Below are 22,863 nucleotides of genomic sequence, written 5' to 3'. Positions count from 1 at the left end.
TTGCTTAAACAATGAATCACATGCAAAGAAATGTTTACTCACACACAGAAAAATTTGCATATGCAGATATAAAAATGTTTTTATATATTATAATTTTTTTAAAAAATTTAGCATAGTTTTATACTAGCAGGCAAAAATATTCTGTCTTTTACTCAAATCTTAATTTTGGACAATGCTTAATCAAAACAAATTTTTATGTACAAACTGTGTGTTTATATGCACAAATTCCAAGAAATTTAAGACATGTTTTTAAGACAGAGCTTTTACTACAGTGCTTACATTCTGAATTAAGGAAACAATAAAAATCTAAAAGTGAAGTAAATCTGTTGACTTTAAACTTATTTAAACTTATGATCAAGAGAATGAAAACAAAATATAATTTAGTCTTTGAATCTATCTTTAATTACTTTTTTTTCCATAAAAGACAACTAAGTAAAACTAATCAATGTCATGTATAAATAGTTTAATTATAATTTATTGTAAAGAAATTCTGAACCTTATAGCTGTGGAGAGAAAAACTAAAAACTGTGACAGGAGAAAATAACAGCCATGTCCTGTAGAGTCAGAAATCTAGGTGTGAAAAAAGCTTTTCATAATGATATGAGTTTGTCATCATTTCTGTAATATATTACATTTTAGAACAACTGAAAAGAGAAATTCCTCTATAAACCCATGCTGAAAGTTATAGTACATAGTAAAGTTATAATATATAGTGTAGAGTTATATAAAATTGTAATATAGAGGCCTATTTCTGTTTTCTTCAAAACAACAACAAATAAAACAACAAAAAAAACACCCCAAAATGAAAGCTGTCATACAAACAGAAACAGAACTTTTATAGCTCTAGTAACTGAAAGATTTATTTTACAGCTCCATTCATTATTCTTTAGCAAGCCCTCACATCTCATCAAATATTATATTAGCAGACAAGGCTGCATGCACTCACACACTGACAGTGGAGATGTCAGAAGTCTGAACTGTCAGCTGTACAAATCATACAATATGCAAGGCAACAGATGGAGCCCTAGGAACAAAGCTTGATGAACTAGGAGAAGTTTCAACAGTACCCCACAGTTAAATGATGCTACTAAGCATTATGATAAATAAAATAAACAAAATTTTAAAAATAGCAGTCCCATCCTTAAAAAAAAAAACCAAACAACACCTTGTAACTGATGCACAATGTCAATGTCTTGATGTACCATAAATCTCCATTAGCAATGCAGTCATACCAATACTCAGCAGATGTGGGGACAAACTAAGGAAACATCAGCATTACTCTGAGAAAAACAAAGTGCCACTTGTGCACTCGATGAAGACTATTTCCTCTACAATCCTGGAAAATCCCACCTGGATTTCACCCCATGAACACAGCTGCAGCAGCTGCTGGGTCTCAAGCAGTTCTGAGGATGCTGCTGACTGTGAAGGTTTCTGTTTCAAGGTTTCTGCCTTGAGAGATCATAGTGTGGACATGGATGCACCACCACATATAGATTGCTGCCATCAACAGCTTTATTTATATATTTAAATAACATACACAAAGGCATAGTGCCTTACTCCCTACACTTTCAAGGAGAATGTACAATCAACCCACACAACAGATTCCTAATATTTGGACACACTTAATTTGTGGAGAGGTGGGATAAGACAGGTCTGTGTGTGATTTAGTTTTGAATTATGAGACAGTCTCTCTTTGTTTGTCTCCCAGACTCTCTAATGTGTTTTGAGCAAGTGTAGAAATGAAGCTTGCTTCAATCAACTAAATTAATAAACACAAACAGTTTGTACCTCTAGACCTTGCAGAAGAGACTGTCAAAGTGATTTATGAAGACTAATATATAAATTTGGATTCTTCCCACTGTCACTGCCAAGTTGTGAGTGGGGTTGCATATGGGATATTATGCAATAAACTTGTAGGTGTCTACCACTAAGTCTCTCAGAAACTGTAGGTGAGATTTCAGATTACACACTTCTTTTCTACTTTAAAGTGAACATAATTGTCTTCTGCCAGGCTGCCATGGAATTTAAGCACCTGTTGGAACTGGCAGGACATTTTTTATCTATCTTAGGCAAGCATATTAAGAAGCATGACTTCAGACTACCTCTCCTAAAGCTGCAGTCTGTACCAAGTGAGCACTTCAAGGCTGCTTATCCAGTGGAGCTGACTGAAATGAGGGACTTTGAAGAGCATATGCTCCCCCAAGGCCACTCTTTAGATGATGGTCAAAAAAGTCACCTGTAACCAGTGCACAGATGTAAGAGGCCTAAAACAATGAGCAGAAAAAAGTGTAAAAATGCAGCATACCAAACAGAAAAAAACTCCCTTTAGTTTAAGCTAAATATCCTTGTTCTTGATAAAATTCCTTTTTCATCTAAAATAGGCAGCAATAAAAATAGTAGTTCAGATTTTGTTTAAAGTAGCATTCCTATTTATATTGTCAGTTATGCTGCACCATTTTATTTCAGGTTTTTAATATTATTAAAGAAAATGACACACACCTTTCTCACACTGATATTGGTGCAACTGATATAGTTTTTGTACCATTTATTATCTTGTTTGTCAGTATTTTTTCAAGGGCCTGCTGTTATGAAATTCCTTAGTGCAAAAGTAAATAACAGAAAAAAATAAAATCTAAGTTTCTCTCTCTAAAATACTCAGAGGAATAGATGATGCATAGCATTTTACTTTCAATGGCAAAGAAAAACAAGGTCTTATCATAAGAAACTTTTGGTGCATGCAAAAAAACTTCTAAAACTAGAGAAGGTGGATAAAACTGCTGTGTAAATGACCCAACAAGTGAGAAAGAGGAAACTTAACAGAAAAATTAGATAGCAGTGAAACAGGTGAATGTCAACCCAAACATAACATCATCAGTCAATGCTCATGATTGCAAAATATGTTCTAGGTACTCCAAATAACTTCCTAACTGTGTGTATATATATATGTATATATATATATATATATATATGTGTATATATATATATGTATAGTCTCAAAAGTTGTTTTTCAGTGAAACTTGGTCTCTGGAGTCTTAATCAAGACTTGTTTTACCATGGAACAGTCATGAAAAATAGTGCTAGAGGTTCATGTAGGAACTAATCTCCATTTAAATCAATAGATTTGAGCTTAAGCCAATTTCAAACAAACAAACAAAAAAAGAAGAGCCAAGGAAATTATTGTTAGCAAGATGAAAAGCAAGACCCAACAGTGACATAAAACAGTAAGTGTTTGTGCTATGAAGGATTTCAGGGACCCAAAATGCTATTTAAGGCCCTTTGGGTATGCATATTTGGGGCACTAAAACAACTACCCCTGCTTGTCTAAATCTAGACACACAGATGTATCTTGCAAGATAAGGAGAGACCATGGAAACAAGTCCACTGAAGAACTGGCACAGCTTTTTTACATGTCCTGCAGGGTTTCCCTAAGTGCAGGGCACATGCAATGAACAAGAAAATACAAAAGGAACATTTAAAGAACAATAATCACCATTGTCTACAGCTTGTCTTCAGGGACAGAATGAAAAATGAAGCAAAAAGAAAATGCAAGGATGTAGAGACAGAACAATTTTGTAGTGGTGATTCAAGTACTATTTTCAGGAAATATGTGTGAGTCTTTATACTGAAGTTACACATTGCTGGGTAACAACAGTGGTTGCTTTATTTTCAAGCTGAGATTAGAAGATTCCTTAAAACAACTTCTATCAGTCCTTGTTTAGTGCTTGAGGAATTATGTCCAGTCTTGAGCTCTTTTGTTATTTTATATGGGACTAAAATTGACAATCAAGAATTTTAGTCAGACACAAGTTTTTTATTTTGGATTTGTTTTCAAATCCTGATATTAGAGAGGGCAGAGATCTACTAGCTAAATATTTTTGCAAATAATTTTCTGGTTTTAAGGTAATTAGATGTGTATGGTATTTCGGTATGCATATAACTACAAACAAAAATATTGGAGTAGGAAGAGTGAGGTTTTTTTCTTATTATTTACAATTCAAAAGACTACTTTCACTATTGAATATATACACATTATAATTGCTTGAGCCTATAAGTGCCATTAAAGTTCAGACATTCAAATGTGCACTGTCTATGTCAAGGTCTTCATAGAAAATTAGTAAAGAAAGAAACTCCTTAAGAAGCACATGTGGTCCTCACTAAAGCACTGTGCAGAAAAACTTGAAATTTTCGTGACTTGCAAAAATTCTGTGACAACTTCTGACTTGTAACTGTCTCAGTATTAAAATCTGTCTAAAACAGGAGCTGGGTTGCACAATCTATATTGGGATTGTTGTTCTCTACCAGCTCTGAAAGAAGATAATTTAGACACAGCAAAAGTTTCAAAATAATTGCTACTATTTGCTATCACTATAAAAAAAAAAACTGGCCTTCCAGAGAGTGCATTCACTGCTGCAGGACATTTATCATTGTTATTCTGAATTTCAGCCAAGCATATGGAGTTTTTTCCCTTCCTAGGTTAAATCTTCCATGCCAGATGCACACATGAAGCCCAAGAGATCATCTGGAAAGCTGCACAAAAAACCAAAACACAGACTGGAGGAAAGAATGCTCCCAAAGGCTTTGGTTACAAGGGAACCAATTTACTGAAATGACAGAACTTTCCTATTCACATTTAAGTTTGCATACAACACTCATTGCCAATGCTGGGATATAAGCAAGTGGGAAGAAAAATAAAAGCTTCCAGTGAAAATTAAACACCCAGAAACATGAAAAATAAGAATATCAGCTTTCAGGATTTTTGCAGTGGTTTCTCAGACATAAGAAGGACAGAGAACCATCTGAGTGTGAAACATGAGAAAGATGAGAGAAAGCCACAATCAGTGTTTGATGCACAACTTTGGCCAACAGGAATCTGCTTGCATGCATGGAGCCCAAACAATGCTGAAACACGTGTCATTAAATATTATTCCAGATCTTCCAAGAGAAATTCCAGGATATATTTGAGAATAGAGATTTCTACTCCTGACACAACATTTTTTTAGATGAGGTTTGTATTTCCTTAAGGTGAGCAAAGCATTCAGAAAGCAGGGTGTTTCTTTGCTGGATTTTCAGAGACAGAAAATACAAGATATTTAATGGAAGGACTTAGGGAAGCACAGAGGCATCTGGAATGTTTTTTCCAGGTGCTGTGAAAGAAGATTTCCACTCCTTCCCCCACTCTACTTCTCTTTCTTACCTTTGGCATTCACACAAACCTGCAAGTTGAAGAACTCATTTGTCACTGCATTTGCTTAATTAGATAGCATGTTGCAACATGCATTTTAAGTCAGCAGGCTTGCCAGCATTCTGAATTTATATTCAGAATTTATTTTCTCCTCCAAAAGTTATTACAATCTTTTCACCTTTTACATATAGCAAACTATAATGTAGTTACTGAGCCATTTGCAGTACTCAGAGATACCCAATATTAATTGCTCAATCAGCCAGCATTGACACACAGGATTTAACATGCCACATTGCATTACTGATTATATTTCTAATCTTACTAAGTCAATCTGGGGCCAAGACACCTGCAGTTTAGATGGAGTATTTAGTAAACACCTGTTTCCTTAACTATTGTAGTGTCCCTAGTTTGAATGGAAGCATACACCTCATACCTTGAACATTTTAGTGCATCATTGCACACTTCATAAATATTTATTTCATTAACTCTTCTTCACTCTTGGGGAAAAAAATAAAAACAAAACAAAAAATCCCTGCATTTTATTGGAAATAGTAGTTTTAATAGTATTGCATATAGTGAATTTGTTCTGTATTGAAATTGCTTCAATTCTTTTTAAGAAAATCAACCCAGTATTTTCTGAGTTTTCTCCAAATAAAGAGTATGTGCCAATGCAAGCAAACTTAAATCCAGTGTCACCATTGTCTTATGTTCTCCAGGTTTTAATGAGAAAGTATGATGCTAAATACACCATTGTGGAAGAAGGGCAATACAGATACAACAGTCCCCTTAAACTAGATAACAAAATACTTAACCACAAAAGTAGAAGAAAATACTAAGCTAAAATTTCTATAATTTTCAAGTGTAAAATCATCAGAAAATTGAAAGTGATTTTGTAGCAGGCTTTCAGCTTTTTTGTTCCTCATGAGACTGTCACAAATGCTATATATAACCTGTCAGACCACATTACAAAATTTTTACTGTAAAGAACTATTTTGCAAAGAAATTAAAATAACGAATGTGGCAAAGAACAAACAGCATAAATAGCTTTGGAATTTTGGATAAAGCTAAGCATACTCAACTTTTAAGATGATGACATGAAACTGTAGTCATTGCTGATTTAATTAGACTAACAGTTGAACTGCCTTGTAGCAACGTGCTTAGGAAGTAACTTAACAGTTTTATTTTACAGTCTATGAACCAGAAGAAAGTACCACTAACTCTTACAATTTCTGTGCTTTGATAGCAGAATGTGCCTCCTGTGTCTGTGATTTGTCCTTGCCTACCTCATTAAGCACTAAGAAGCAATGAAATAGGTCAACTGATTCCAGACTACTTCCTGACAATTAATAACTGAAATAAGCACAGAGCCATCTTCAGTAAATTCATTGTTACCCTAAAAAAGGTAAGAGAGTAAAAGAATAGAGATGAAATACAACTCAGCTGCATGAGCTACCAATCACCACCTGATAAACTTGCAGAACAACAATTAAAATACTAGTCTGAGTTGCAAAGGTTATTTCTCTTACAGTTAGAAACCACCTTGATTTTATTTTCTTGTCTTATCATACATACATCATCTTGCAGACAGAAAAACAATGCATATTACCTTTTGTAATAAATCTATAAAAGCATTTATGCTCCAAATTTCAGCACTGTGATAAATACTGTGGAAATAAGATGATGTCAGATCATTTTATTTCCCTGCCACACATTCTGTAGATGAGAAAATGAGAGACTTTCTCCTGAGATTACTTACCCATGAAGTTCAGATAGCTCTCTCCTCCAAGTGCATGAGTGATGAGACGAATCATTTTATGAAGCTGTATCCCACGATCAATAACTGGTGTCAGAGGCATGAGCACACTCATGTTTGTGTACATCTCTGCATCCATCAGGTGAAAGGCCAGTGTCTTATCCCCAACCAGTGCCTAGAACAGTTCAAAAAGACACTGATGGAAACACCTGGGTGCAATAGAAGGGTCCAAGTTTTGGTTTTGTTTTTTTTTTTAACAGGTGATCTGTATTGTAGGGGGAGGACTTGCAAGATCATTGAGGAGCCAAGGACATGGCTCAGTCCCTGTTCCTGCAGGAAACATCCTGCCACAGCCAATAATCATCAGGTCATGGTGACCCTATATTCTGACCCTATATTCTGATCATCTGTGCATTGTGTGATGTGCAACACAGATCTGGTCTGCTGCCAAAAACTGATGTTCATGAGCTGAGCCTCAACTGGATGTCAGCCCCAATTGTCTGTTTTGCCCTTGCAACTCTTCCCATTGCTACTGGGGCTCCTGGACTGATGAGATTGAGTGTATAGGATAACAGATTAGCAACTGTCTAACCCCTGGTCATACATTTCACCTACTAGGTTCAAACTGCATAGCTACTTCTAACAACTTTTTCACCTACAGATATCAAACATGAAATATCAGCATCAATTCAGTAAGTCACAACTGACCCATCACTTGGAATTTTTACTGGAAACAGAGAAAATAAGAAAGCAATCACCTAAAGTAAAAGTTCTTGGAATGTAAAAATAAATGGGTATAAACAAAACCCTGGTTCAGACATGCAGAGTGAATATGAAGCATTCACTTATATGCAATCAAGAATGTGATTGGTCTTCTGTGATTTCACACAAAAGAAAAAACTGAATTATTAACTTGCTAGTGCTCACTGCTACTTGAGAAAGGCCACAAAATGCTATTCCATGTATTATCAGGCAGGTAGTAGAAAAAAATTTGGAGGATTTATATTTAAACAGCTGATTTTTGTTCAATTAGCCCAATTCTTGTTTTATACTCTTGAACAAAAACTTAGTAAATTCCAGAGATACAGATAAATTGTAAACAGGTCTAGCTGAAAAGAACCATCATCCTTTCATTTTCCAGCAATATAACAGCATATATAGATTATTCCCTTCAGTAAAAAATACTCTATTTAAAGGAAAAAAAAACCCAAACTTTACAATGACAAGACTGAAGACTGCAATGAACAACTATTTTCTGGACTCAGAATGTGGCATTTGTTAGTGCCATTTAATATCCCCTAATCTTTCCATTGGAAGAGCAGAAATTCATGTTTTCTGTGGCAGCTGTGATTTTATAAATGGATATATTTCCCCCTTCAATGATCTCTTTACTGCCCCAAAGAATCTTATTCTGTTCAGTGTTTTTTTTCTTATGAAAATCAATCCACACCTGCTATTTCTCTCCACAGCATTATGCTGTGTATCCTTTAAGAATACAGGACCAAACCTGTCTCTAACATTGAAGATGCACACAAATCAGGAAAGACTGCAGTGGCATGCTGATGATTGTGCTCTTTGCTCTATTCCACTCATAATAATTCCAGGATTGCATCTGCTTTTTTGACAGCACAAGGCCTTGTATGCTGACTGGCAACAGTCATATGTGATATGGAAAACAACTCAATTGGTAAAAATCAGCATGAAATAAAAGAAAGGCAACAGTAATGTTATATGTTGTGCTTTAGGGTGAAGAATCAGCTTTGATGAAAACATATTATAGAATAATATAAATTTCCAAGTAATTTCTGAAGTTCTTTATCAGGATCATGCATTAAATGAACACTATAACAGACTCTGAGATTAGAATGTAAATAGGTACACAAAATGGATACAATTAATGGTAAACTCAGAATGTTCTTTTTAAAATATACTATAAAATAGACTATATACTATATATATTATAAAATAAAACATTACAAAATAGACTTATTTTGGACATTTCTGCTGGCATTTTTCATAGAAAGTACAGGAAAATGGAACATCAACCTCTCATATAAAGGAAAAAAGATCGGTTACTTAAATAAAATATCATTTTTAAAATAAAAGATTTAAAGTTGCTAATTTTACAATTCCCGAATTATGTGTTTTTTGACTCTTCAGAAACAAAGTTTAAAAGGTTGTAGGAGATGAGTGCTATCCAAACTCATAACTTTTTCATTTTTCCATACACACAACTAATACAATGCTGTACTTTGAACCAAACTGTTACAGAACATTTCATTTACATCTCAAAAGATGACATTTTCAATCCTTCCAGAAAGGAAAGACTTTCATGAAGTGAAAAGAAGTCACAAGCAAATTTCTTAAATTGGCATATTGTTTATGCTGATCAGAAGCAGTGTTCCAGTTTACTTAATGGAAACAGGATTTTTAAAAGCATGGATTGTGCACTTCTCTATGTCCTATGGCAGGCTAAGCAAGAAGCTATGACTCATTTTTGCTCAAAAACAAAACAATATTACCAATATTATATGAAATACAAAAACCAATATTACCCATGCACTCCAGGGATGATTCTTCTACTTAAAGGATCATAAAATAAAACACAACAAAACAAAACAAAACAAACAAAAACAAACAAACAAACAAAAAAAAAACCAACAACAACAACAAAAAAAAAAAACACTACCAACCAAAAAAACCAAAAAAAACCAACCAAACAAAAAATACCCAAACAAGAAATGGGCACTAGTCCAAATCTACACATTTCTGAAATTCTTTCTATCAAACTCAACTCCTTCCTCATTAAAAGGGACCAACAAAAAAAAAAAGCCAGACTCCTAAATAAGATCTTTTACTTAGTTATGAACAAGCAAACAGCTGAAAATACCTGGTCATGACTCTCTGCATAAGCAATGTATTTTTCTTCATACCGCCTGTTTGTTAATGTATGCACAATATTGCCCATATTCCAGTCTTCATCTTTCAGCTCCTTAATAATCTACAGAAATAAAACAAAAATCACTGAAAAGTTGCTTTAAGTAAAAACATGTAACATTATCTTGGCACAGGAATTTCCAGTGGATTGTGAACTGTATTCTCACAATCCCAAGTTTTGAAGTGATGAGCTTTCTTTGATAATTCAAAGAGTTGTTTCATTATTTTCAATTTTATCACATAAATATAGTACCTAGAATACTTTGTTTTTCTTCTACCTCCTTGGGGAAGCACAGACAACAGGTTTTGCCATTTATTATGTGAATCCTCTGGTGGATAATATGATTGATAGGACTTGCAATAGAGCACTGATCCAAAACCAAGGAAGAAGTACGTGGGGTCAGATCTACCTGGTTCACAATATCAGGTATCCCTGGCATATGAGAGCTTCCAAAAAAAGCTTAACCACTGGGCAGTGTGGTACTACCTCTTGATTTTTAGTAATTCAAACTGAATCCCATTAATAGGAATTTTCTGCCTCATAGCACATTATTTCCTTCCTCTCCTAAATCTAGCTCAATCTCAGTGTTTGTTCTTTTTTTTTCCACACCACTTTGTAGATCTCCATTGACCACTATAACTTACTTAAATGCATGTACACAAATATATAGACATAAAAATAGAAGTGATAAAAAGGCAATAGTACCAAGATGGGCAATATCACACTTTAAAATTTAACATTATAATTGTAACTGCCCATATACTCCTAAACAGTCTTTTTTTCCCTTTCCTTGTTGATGTATTTTTTTTAGGTCCATAAAGTCTGTCTCTGAACACATTGAGGTCCCTATGCAGCATCATGTTACATACTACATCTATCTTGAATCTGAACATGTGCAACCACTGCTGTGACAAACAGTTTATCTTTATTACTTTTACAGATTCCTAAGAATTCATGGAATCTTAGAAGATCTCCTATTAACAGGCATATACTTAAAAACTGGAGAGAAATGAGAATAAGCAGTCTAGGAGCGCTTGATAAAACTTCTCCATTTCAATCATCTCAGCTTTATTTTTCCCTTCAAGAAATGTGGTAACAAATTCTTGCATCATCTTTTTCTCTAACTCCAGGTCTCTACTGTGGTCACTTATTTGCAGTTTCTTTGGCAAGAAGCTTCCTGTCTGCATCACTCTAAGCTCTTTTACAATCCCAACCACAACTGATTTGCACTCAACATCCCATCAGTGTCCCATGCTGTCCCATGTCAAGCCAATGTCAGTTTTTCCAGTTTAAGCTGGAAAAACTGACATTTTCTCCAGTTAAAGAACAGAATTTACTGCAGCACAGTTATGTTTTCTATCCAAGTATTGCAAATTAAATGAAGCAGACCACATCAGAGATTGCTAAATTAAATTGCAAATATTTTGCACTCATAAAATTCACAGTTTGTTTTTTTTTCCATGTAACATGAACTTGGTCACTTGCATTTTGTTTACCTAGGAAATCGCTCATCTTGCCTGCCCTAAAGTGTGGTAAGGAACAAAAAAAAGCCCCAAAAAACCAAATTAACAAAACTTCAAGAAACCCACAAAACATTGCAATTATGTATTTGTTGTTAAAAAAATGAGCCCTTACTGCATTTTAGGACTGAAATGCCTAAATTACACATTCCAAATTTTAATGATGGTGTCTCTGTTGGAAAAGCTGTCAAGTTTACCTTCTGAAAAGAGGCTTGATATCTCTTTTTCAACTGGCCCTCTATCTCCTAGTTACAAAATTGAAATACGCTGAAAGTATGCTAATTTTTTTAATTATTATTCTTAGCTACACACTATATTTATTGAAGCATTAGTGGTCATATAAAACATTTATTGTTTTCAGATCATCATGCCAGCCCAAAGGATTTGGGTTTAATCTTCTATCTACCTGAAAAATATTCTCTAAAACATGAGCAGAAGCATTTTCAGATCATTTAGTATTTGATACTTTTTCTTGTGATTCTCTATATTAAGGAAAAGGTGATATAAATCCTTACTGTAGTCATATTTTATTAATATTTACAGATTCATATTATTCTTTTTTTGTAACCCTCCTGTATCAATTGCAGGTGTTTGTGTAATTCAACTAGGTTTATTTTGCTTCAACTTTTAGATTTATATATATTCAATGCCAATATCTATGGCCCATGACAGGTGGTTATTGCATGTTTATGGAGTGATTTTTTGTTTGTTTTTATATATTTATATGCACGTGGCTAACTTTTTATATTCCTGTTTATACTCAATATAGATTAAACATTCTACAGCTGTTGCAAGATACAGGTCATTTCAAAGACATCGAGCTTATGTGTACTGTATGAAGAAAACAATTATCAGCTGGAATGTGAATCCCAACTCCTGAACTTCCTCACCTGAAACCTACATAAAATCTGACAGCTCTCATTTCAGCCTCTAATATCTGTGCTCAAGCCTGTCAGAATTTATTTCAATAGCACATTAACAAAAGCAAAGAAAGCAAAACTTGTCAGTAGGACTCAGAAGTGTTTGTGTGTTGCACTGACAGAGGAACACCCCACTTTGAAGAGCAGAATGTATTTTTTTAAGAAGTTCTCACCTGTATCCACTTATCTGGGATGGCCATGGCAAGTCGATAATCAAACCCTCCTCCTCCCTCTGCCACGGGCCGACACAGAGCTGGCATTCCAGAAACATCCTGCAACAGACAGGACACCCCACAACATAATTTCCACAGCACTGCAAATATTACTGCATGCTTTCCACCATACAGTAATACTGATATACAAACACACTATAAACAGCTTCACAGATTGACCTGGTTAAGGGAGAAAAGCATAAACTTAAATCAGCTATTACTACACTCAAATGTGCTGTTTGAATGCAAAAGTTACAAAGAAAAGCATTATGACTTTTCTCATCAAACACTCTACCTCAGAATATTTGAATGGGAAGAGACCTCAGTAGATGCAGAGTTTGAAATAATTAGCTCTCTTGAGCTCCAAGTAATCAATAGAAAGTACAAAGTAGTCAACAAAAGACAAATTAAACCTTCATTCTGTTTATTGATATTTTGCATAAGGAATGGCATAAAAAAAGGTTAAATATAAAGTACACTAAGGAAGAAAAATACAATCTCTATTCTTTTCCCAAAGCCAAACCTATTGATCCAGGTAGCCTTGGAAAGTGACATGCTCTTACTGCATAATTTTCCAGTTTCATATTGATGGATGCTGACTATTCTTAAATTTGTAATTCCAAGTTCTCAAAATATTTGTTTCACCACATTGTTAGGCAATTTTATCATGAAGCTTTCTTTTCTAAAGCTATCTGAATAGAAAATGCAAGTCTCCAACAATTGCAAAATATCCATCAGTACTCAATTTTATTAACTTTTGTGGGGGAATGGCTTCTCACTGACAGCGGTTATGGATTAACAAACACCCCTTGCATCTACACAAGAGAATTTATGGAATTAATACTGACTAGAACCAGGGTTTAATTAGGAAGCTCATTCTGATTTGCTGGATTCAATCCAGTTTTCAATCCAATTGCTGCACTGGAATAGTGGAAAAGGTATTTATATATCAAGTCACACACATTTACACATACAGGCATACAGACACTGACATCAGGGAGGAGATCAACCCTATCACCAGGAAGCTCATGGATGGCATCCCAGGGGTGGAAGGCAGGGCTGCCATCCAGAGGGACTGGCTGGAGGAATCAATCAGCAGAAATGTCACCATGGAATGCCACCAAGCTAATCCTGACCCTGGGACGGACCATCTCCTGTATCCATACGGGCTGGGGCCAGCCAGGCTGGGGCTGTGGGCCAGCAGCAGGCTGAGCTTAAGCCAGCAGCCTGGCCTGGCAGCAGGGATGGCCAGCACATCCCAGGCTGTGTGAACAGCAAAGCCAGGAGATCAAAGGAGGACATTATCTCCCTTCAGTCAGCAGCCATTGCATCACACAGAAAATTGCATCCACATTCCACATGCTGTAAAAAACAAAAAGTGACGTGGAAATTCTTTACAAACTTTTAGATGTGATTAAAAATCAGTAACTCTTCTAAATCAGCCAGAAAGGATAGACACAGACTATTGGCCTCTAGGTCATACATGACATGATGATATGTAATAAAAGCCTTTTCCTGTGATGCCTTGATGCCAGTCTGGAGGAGGTCCAAGTCTTGAGATTTAAGCAGCTTCCATCTACTTTAATCACAATAGTGAAAACCATATTTTTGGGAAGTAAAATTACCAATTTAACAGCATTTTTATCCACGTCTATAAATTTTAACTGGACATAAAAAAATTAGATAGAATTATAATTAGTTTGTTTAGTAGATCTTCTATCAAATGTACCTCTACCAGGAAACTTCCCAGCCTGGTACAGCCCTCAGACTACAACCCACTACTGATCCTCCACACAGGGGGCAATGAAGTGACAACATGTAACCCAAGGGGGATCAAAAAGGACTTCAGGGCCTTGGGACAGTGCCTAAGTGAAGCTGAGGCAGAAGCCCTATTTTCCTCTATAACTCCAGTTGAAGGCAGCAACAATGAAAGAAATGGATGGACTGAATCTATTCATACATTGCTCCATGGCTGGTTTTGACAGTGGAATGGCCAGGTATGCTGGCTTCAGACAGGAATCACATTTCTCACTGATGCCTGGGTTGAAACCAGTTTAAGTGGGCCCATGAGAGTATCACAAGTTTTAGCAAGACAAGTCCAAGGGGCTGCACCTGGGTTGGGGCAACCTCCATTGTTAATCCAGGCCGGGTATGAACAGATGCAGAGCAGCCCTGGCAGAAGGACTTGGGGGTGCTGGTGGATATGAGTTGTCTGTGTGCTCCTGCAGCCCAGAAATCCCAATCTGTCCTGGGCTGTATCCAAAGTGGGTAGGGAAAAGAGAGGGGATTCTGCCCCTCTGCCCCTCTGCTGAGACCCCACCTGCAGGGCTGCATCCAGCTCTGTGCTCAGCACAGCAAGGACAGGGACCTGCTGGAGCCAGCCCAGAGGAGAGCCATGAAGATGATCAGGGATGGAGCACCTCTGCTATGAGAACAGGCTGAGAGAACTGGGATTGTTCAGCCCGAGAAAAAAAGCCTTTGTGGTGACCTAACTGTGGCCTTCCAGTACCTGAAAGAAGCCCACAAGAAAGATGGAGAGGACATTTTTGCTAGGATATGTATTGATAGGACAAGGGGGAATGGCTTCAAGTACGAAGAAAGATTAAATATTAGGAATAAATTCCTTACTGTGAGGGCGGTGAGGCCCTGGCACAGGCTGCCCAGAGAAGCTGTGGATGCCCCATCCACAAGTTCAAGGGACCAAGGTTTGATGGATCTCTGAGCAATCTGGGCTAGTGGAAGGTGTCCCTGCCCACGCCAGAGGGGTTGGAACCTTAAGATCTTTAAGGTCCCTTCCAACCCAGGCCATTTTATTATGCTATGATTAAACCTCGAATTTCAAAGCATTTGTTCAGACTAGGTTTGAAAAGAGCTGCATATAAAAACAGAAATCACAGCACACTGCTTCTTTGCCTGTTTGTGTTTATAATACTTCAGGCATGACGTAATTTTACTTAACATTTTTTTCTTCCCTTTATAAAGAACTTTAATCACTGCTTTATTTAGAAGACCAAAATGAAAAATAAGCATATACTCTGTAACACCTAAAAAATTAGCAATTACTAAGACAATGAATATACAGAATATTAAAAAGCTGTAAAATCATCAATTAATTACATTAATTAGGGAATATATTACAATTAGTTATGGTCAGAGAAAAACATTTTTCTCACATGCACTGATTCTATAGGCAAGCAGACATTCTTCATTGCCTTTTGCAATTTTCAATTATGTCAATAGTTTCTCCTTCTGAAATTCTCCTTTAACCATGAAACACATTGATCAATTCTATGATTCATGTAGCAACTTCCCGAGGCAGAAAATTATGTATTGAAAAAGAAGCAGCTCTCAACTTAAGCAAGAGAAACTGAAGATGCATCTTATTAAAAAACCAAAAACTCTTAGGCCAGGTAATACAAGACAACTATACTCAGAATTTCTTTGGTAGGAATGCTTATAATCTAGGACTACCTGGAAAATTAACTGATTTAATTTCAAATAAGCCTACAGCTCAATGAAACCACCTCAAGTTTGCTACTGATTGATTCCCCAGATGCTGTTTTGGTAGCTTGACATTTAGCTCTTAGCAGTGGTTGTCTATGACAGAAAACTTTACCCTAAGTAAGAAATGAAGTTAAGCAGTATTTTGCTTCTCAAAGGTAAATAAAGAACTCTTAAGCATCACAAACCCTTTTATTAGAAATCTATATAGTTCCTAGTGGTATCAGGTAGATCCCACTTTTTCTTTTAAGCAAAGTGAATTATTTAAACACAATAACAGAAAAAAATCCTCAATGTTTAAATTATTTTTCTTCTGGATAAAGACAAAATATCAGTGAAAATATTTACAAAATTTTGAATACTCTGCTGTTTCATACTCTTAGAAGTTCCCTGTGCCAGAAACATTTTTCAGTCAAAAAAAATTGATCTCAATCAACTCAATTAATATAGTCTATTTACTCCTTTAGAAATGTGGAGAAACTTAATAATAAATCTAATTAGCCTATATATTCAACATTTATAAGTTTATTGCATTTAATTTGAAGGGTAATTGTCAGATATACCAATATAATTCAAAATATGCAAAACATCATTAGGGCTGTTAATCTTTAGTACCACAGAGCACTACTGACAAATGGCTATCATGCACAAGCAATAAACTAATAAAAACAATTCTCATTAAAAGTTCAAGGTGATGAAGGAAAAAAAAAGAGAAAGAAATTGCCACATTAATTAATAATCTATTAATGCAGAGAAAATTCCCAGAGCACATATTCAGGTTGTTTTTCCCCACCAGGCAAAGTCTGTCCACTAATTAATATTTTTCAGCTCATGTCACTGCTTGAGTACCCGAAGTGTGACTTGATAATTAACAGGAAATTCACATCCTAAAGCAAACTAATCAATATTAATGTTACTGAGGATGGCAAAATGATCTTACCTCTGCTATGGTTATGCATTCTGGGTGCAAGGTATTAATCATGTGATTGGCCAGCATCAGGTAACACAAAGCATCTTCATCCACATGTAGGCCAAAATACTCATTATAATCTCCACTGAACCCTGTGCCTAATAAAACCAGAAGTTTTAAAAGCCACAGTCAAGTTTTATTTAAAAACACAGGCATTTCTCACAATATTTCATTTTATAAGCACAAAACCTATTAATAATTTTCCATCTATCCTCATAGCAACACAGCAAGAAAATTAACAAATCTGGAATTTTTTGATCATTCACAGAATATCCTGAGCTGGAGGAGATTCATCAGGATCACTGAGTCCAGCTCCTGGCCTTGTACAGGACCATCCCCCAGAATCACAACCTCTATTATCCAGTTGTTTTAGGAATCTTCTGAACCTGCTTGTGCCAGCTGCATTGTGCTCCCATCCAGCCATCCACTGTGGTACTGCAGCCACAGGGCTCATCCCACCAGTTTTCCTTATGCCAATGGTGTCAAATCCCTGGGACTGGGCTAAAGCTTCAAGCTCCTCTTGTTTGTTCCTCATTCTGTTGGTACAGAAACACTTCCAGTGTGGTTTGCTGCAGCTGGCACCTTGTGGAGCAGATTGAGAGATCTTCTGTCCTCAAGTTTTGGGTGTGCCACTCCACTGCTCATCACTACCAAGCCTGGTTTTGTCGCTTCCCCTTCCCATCTAGTTTCAAGCTTGACCAATAAGCCCCTCTAGCTCCTGTGCTAAACCCCTTTTCCCCCCTGAGAAGTGAACTTTACAGCATTATTTCCACAGCAGTAGAGCTGCACTGGGAGTGCTGAAGCCAGAGCTGACAAATCCCTTACCAATGCCGTGGTGGTGGTACAACATGGACGTAACGCCGTCGAAGCGGAACCCATCGAAGCGATAGTCTTCAATCCACATCCTCAAATTAGACAGGAGGAATCTCAGGACTTCCCAGCTGAAATAGCATGAGCATAATTTATTAGGCTTTAAAAAATTAGAGTTCCTTATACCATGTGTTCCACTTGCATATGTGGTACTTGTACAGTACATTTTACTATTTTAATGAGTTCTTCCCTGCTTTTCATTAACCTTTCCCTAAAAAAATTGTCTTTAAGTCTTTGCCTTTTTACTGCACAAAATCTTAAGATTGGAGATAGGAAGTTAGTAAAAACTGTCACCTATCTACATAGATATCTAACAGGGTAGTGTCTGAACACATATACTATATTTTACTACCTATACTTCCTGGTTTAATTTTTCTTTCCCTCTCTAAAGATGGTTACACTCTGTGGGAAAAGATGCTATAGAAAAGGAAATAAAATTTTAATAGTCAAGATCTTCTTCCCAGGATTTTATGGGTTTATAGAAAATTTTAGGCATAATTGCTGTTGAAAAGCTGCCTTTCCCAATTAATGACAAATCACATGTCACCAGTAGAATACCAAATCACCTACTATGTTGCAATTTTACACATTTGAAAATAAACCAAGGGGAAGTTGAGGAGGTATATTTTGAAATTCAGAACATCAAGAATGGGGTATAAACACACACACACATACACAAAGCATGGAGATGAAATCAAAATATAAAAGAGGTTCCAAAATGAACAAGCATGTGAAAACATTAATGAAAATAATTTGATATTAAGGAATAAAGTAGTGCCAGGAACAGTTTTCATATTATTTATCACCTCCTCCCCCTGGGCATTGGTCTCTGCAGCTTCTAAAGACACCCACATCTTGTTTCTACTGTTCACCCTCCACGGCACAGCCCCCTCTGACAGCCTCACATGCATCTCCTGCCAGCCACAGCTCTACAGAGCTCACCCATCTCAATCAAACAACGCATGATGTAGTGAAACTGGTTTTGCCCACATCTTCAACTTGCCAATATTATGATTTCTCTCTAATCAATTTCCCAATACAGCAGAGCTACAACCCCACTTCTACCAAGTTTCTGTTCAGAGAAGAGCCCAGGAGCAGGCAGGGTCTCTCCAGCCACCCTCTGCTGGGTGAGACAGAGGGAAAACATTGCACAAACCACACCACAATTCACCTATGCACATGGTAGGCATAGGCTAGTGAGTGGGACCCTTCCTCCATTTACCATACATTAGAAACAGTAAAGTCAGGAAGAAATTATGACACAAGGATTAAACTCTGTTTTGAAAAACAAATGTCACCACTTTCCTTCCTCCAAAATCATCTTCATATAAAGGATGCTTTAAGTCTTGAGTATTACAAGAAAAGATGGGAGGCTATGGATACACTGTGAAGTCAAATCCTGATCTCATTAAATAGCCAATTCTTATTTACATCCATAGATTTATAATATTTCTCCTTATTTTAGTATGCACTGCACAGAGATACACACTTGTGCATCTAAAGAGAGAAATTACCAAATCAAAACCTCCAAATTTAGGGAATGTGAATCAGCTCACTGTGAACTCCTTTAGTCCAACACCCTTCCTGGGCATGCCTTACATGACAAGATTTTTTTTTTTTTTAGCTCCTTTACTACACTCCCCTGCCTCAAATCATCCAATTCACAAGTTAACATGACACTAGGAAAATCTCAGGGCTTGTCTGAAGAACCTTCCATATATTTATTATTTCTCAGGTGAGATGGTTTGCAGTGAATGAATAAAACTGAGATTGCTCTGATATTGAAAGGATAGAAGAGTATCAAAAGTCCTACAAACTGGTAAACTGGTCACAAAAAAGCAATTCTATGCAAACTTTTGCTGTGTCTTTTTCTGACTCAGCATGAAATTCACAAAAAGCTATTTCCTGCAAGCCAAATACTGTGAGAAAGGATCACAGTATTTGAGCAAATAAAAATAGCATCTTGCACAGAATCAAGATAATGCATTATCTTAAAGGACATTAATCACCACAAGCACCATCCAGACTTAAAAGTTATTTCTTCTTATTACAATCTGCTTGACTTTATAACCTTAAAGTCCATTAGATGGTGAAGAGGACTTGTACATTTGTAAAACATACACAGAAGTCTCAAAATGGATAAAAAATGCAATTTTTTCCACCATTGTTGGCACTGAAGATTGATCTTTGGGAAAAGATGGAGAACCAGTATAAACATAAATTGTAATGACTTTTAGATGAAAAAGTGACAACAATAAGAACAAACAAGATGAATTTGTTGCACCAAAGTATTAGTTAGAAAATTGATGAGATCAAAAACCTGAGTAGGAGTAGCAGATGTTTTCCAAGCATCTGATTGCACATGGGAGAGAAGATCATAAATAAATAAATAAATAAATAATCATCTTACCTCTGATTTTAGTCTGAACTTGGAAAAAAATATCAGCTTTAGGATAATTTTTAAGAAATATATAAAGTACTAGAACCATATTGACTTTCAGAGAGAAAACTACACAGCTCCCAAACATGAGCCAGAATAACAGATTTTTTGAGACAATCAAATCACACAAACCACACAGAGGTTCATTTTTTCATCCAAGTCAATTTGTTCATAGGAGCAGAAATAATAGACATGGAAGTTGACAGAACAATTAACTTTGCAGAAGAGGGCAACATTGAAGAGGCATAATTGAGACACATCCACAAAAAAGGAAGAAGTAATTTAGGAGCATTCCTAAAAGAGTACATTCTTGTATTTTACAGACAGATATGGAACAGGATAGCATTCATTAGGAATGTAATGACTTCTGAAAAAAAAGCCATATCTTAAGTTATATACTAAAAATCTCACATTTTTGCACACTAAAAAATTGCAAGAGTTCTTTCATTGCATGCATCAAAGAGAGGAATGTTATGCTGGTTCATCATTAAGGATCAGAATGATTTACAGTGTAAGAAATCTAAGTAATTCAGAATACACTCAGACATGCAAAACAAAGACGATCTTTGCAGAGAAGTACTGCAGGATTTTTTCCCCTCACCCTTGGAGCCCATAGCTCATTTATTAAAAGCAGATTTCTTGTTTGAAAAAGTGAAATGAGCACATCTACCTAGATGACCTGGTTTCATGAGGTGATGAGAAATTTAACAATTTTCCTATACTAGGTCAGCAGAAAACCTGTGAAATTGCTTACAAGATATACTCGTTATTTGCTTTTTTCCTCAATACTAATAAAGAAAGCAAAATAATGATTCACCATAAGCATTTTAAATTCCAGTCCATTATGAACATAAAATATTTAAATGCATTTAAACCAGTTAATTTTGTCACTATGGACAAAAAATAATATTGGCTGTGTCTAATGTTTGAAGATGTAATTCTTGAACCATATTAATGTTGACCTTCAGGAATTGCATTTATTACTACATACTGGAGAACTGCTGACCTTGTTAGAATCTAGACTTTTGTGATGATACACCTGTTTTCTTAGTGCTTAGTTAACTTAAGACATAGCAGCACTGAATTGCTAAATTATTATTTCTCAAACTAACCCCAAACATTTCAACAGTTGACTGCCTTAAATTCAACCAAAAGATTGCTAAACAAAGAAACTGGCATTCAATCTAATGAATATATTGCTAACTATAATGCCAACCTTCAGTGAATCTGGTACAAGTTATTTTATGACTTAAACATCTGGATCTAATACAGAGATGTTTGTTTTTTTCACCACTGCTTATGAGCAGTGTTACTCAGATGCACTTTGTTTGATTAAAGTTATACAAAAGGGTAACCAGTCTTACCCTGTTTGGAAAACAACAAGAACAACAATAAACCCCTTTGTATTTCAACCTCCTTAATTTATCACTACTAATTCCCCTCTTTCATCTGCATAAAATCATGGCCAAGACCCCAAGTTCTCTTTAGTCATAAGGGGTAGAGAAGCCAAAGCAGGGTGGCAGTGCCTGTTTAAACCAAGGGACAACCTTGGCTCACAGCACTCCAATTGCTCTGAACAGCATTCCACAGCAACACACTCAGCTCTATCAGCCAATAGAACATGATAAAGTCTTTAACAGACCCAAAGAACTTTTGTTTGGCAATCCAAACTGCACCATCTCTCCAAAATGGACTGTGCAGACAACAAATAAAAGACCGGTCCACCTGGGGCATATGATAGCCTGGGAGCAGAAGGAGTCATCAAGTAACATGTCATTTCCCCTATATCCCTAGAAGAGACAGAATCTGTGAATTTACTTCTAAATCCAGGAAGAGGATTTTATTCTTACCACAGAAATTGAGGATTTATTGATGTCAGCATACTTAAAAATCCAATAATATGACATAATTACAGACTATATCAAGTAAGTTACTGAAAGATTTAAAATTTTCTCTAACAGTTAAAAATAATGGTTACTTTTATGAATAATTGTGGCAGAAGACATCTTTGCTTACACCTTAACATTTCACTCCTTGCATTAAAATTAAAAACCTCAAAATTATTTAAGAATTTCAAGGCCAGCCTTCAGGAAAAAAGTCACTAATATAAGTAGTACTATGAAAATGTCATGAGAAATCCAAGTTACTCAAAGGAATATTTTCCAATTTTGAAGCATTTGTTCAGTGAAGATCTAAAGTTCTTTCACAAACCAAATCATATTGGTTTCATTTAGGCAAAAGTTAATAGTAGTAAATTAATTGGATGCAGGGTTGCACAACTACTTCTGTACCTTTTGTGAGCAAAACTCCAATTCTTCATAAACCCAGGCAAATATACATCTTATATGCATGATATATAGAATTGTAGAATGGTTTACGTTAGACAAGACCTCCTGAGATCATTGAGCATAATTATTAACAGCATGGTGTTCAGTACTAAACCAGGTCCCTGTGTGTGCCACATCCACACATTTTTAACATTGCCAGGGATGGTTCTTCCACTGCTCCCCTGGGCAGCCTGTCACGAGTGCTCACCCTTCCAGTGAAGACATTTTTC

General features: G+C 36.0%; 1 protein-coding gene across 2 annotated transcripts in view; it reads right to left on the bottom strand.

Moving 5' to 3' along the window:
• The window catches only part of GBE1 (1,4-alpha-glucan branching enzyme 1), a 136,928-nt gene that overhangs the window by 35,415 nt on the left and 78,650 nt on the right, over positions 1-22,863 (bottom strand). For both annotated transcript variants that reach the window (XM_056482866.1, XM_056482874.1), the window contains exons 8-12: positions 17,822-17,937; positions 16,967-17,094; positions 12,487-12,585; positions 9,826-9,936; positions 6,939-7,110 (exon numbers count right to left, since the gene is read on the bottom strand). In XM_056482866.1, the coding sequence (XP_056338841.1) occupies positions 6,939-7,110; positions 9,826-9,936; positions 12,487-12,585; positions 16,967-17,094; positions 17,822-17,937 (626 nt within the window). The remainder of the gene's footprint in view (positions 1-6,938; positions 7,111-9,825; positions 9,937-12,486; positions 12,586-16,966; positions 17,095-17,821; positions 17,938-22,863) is intronic.

The sequence above is a fragment of the Oenanthe melanoleuca genome, chromosome 1, assembly GCF_029582105.1.
Source record: "Oenanthe melanoleuca isolate GR-GAL-2019-014 chromosome 1, OMel1.0, whole genome shotgun sequence".
NCBI classification, from domain to species: Eukaryota; Metazoa; Chordata; class Aves; order Passeriformes; family Muscicapidae; genus Oenanthe; species Oenanthe melanoleuca.
This window is presented reverse-complemented; position numbering and strand designations above follow the sequence as displayed.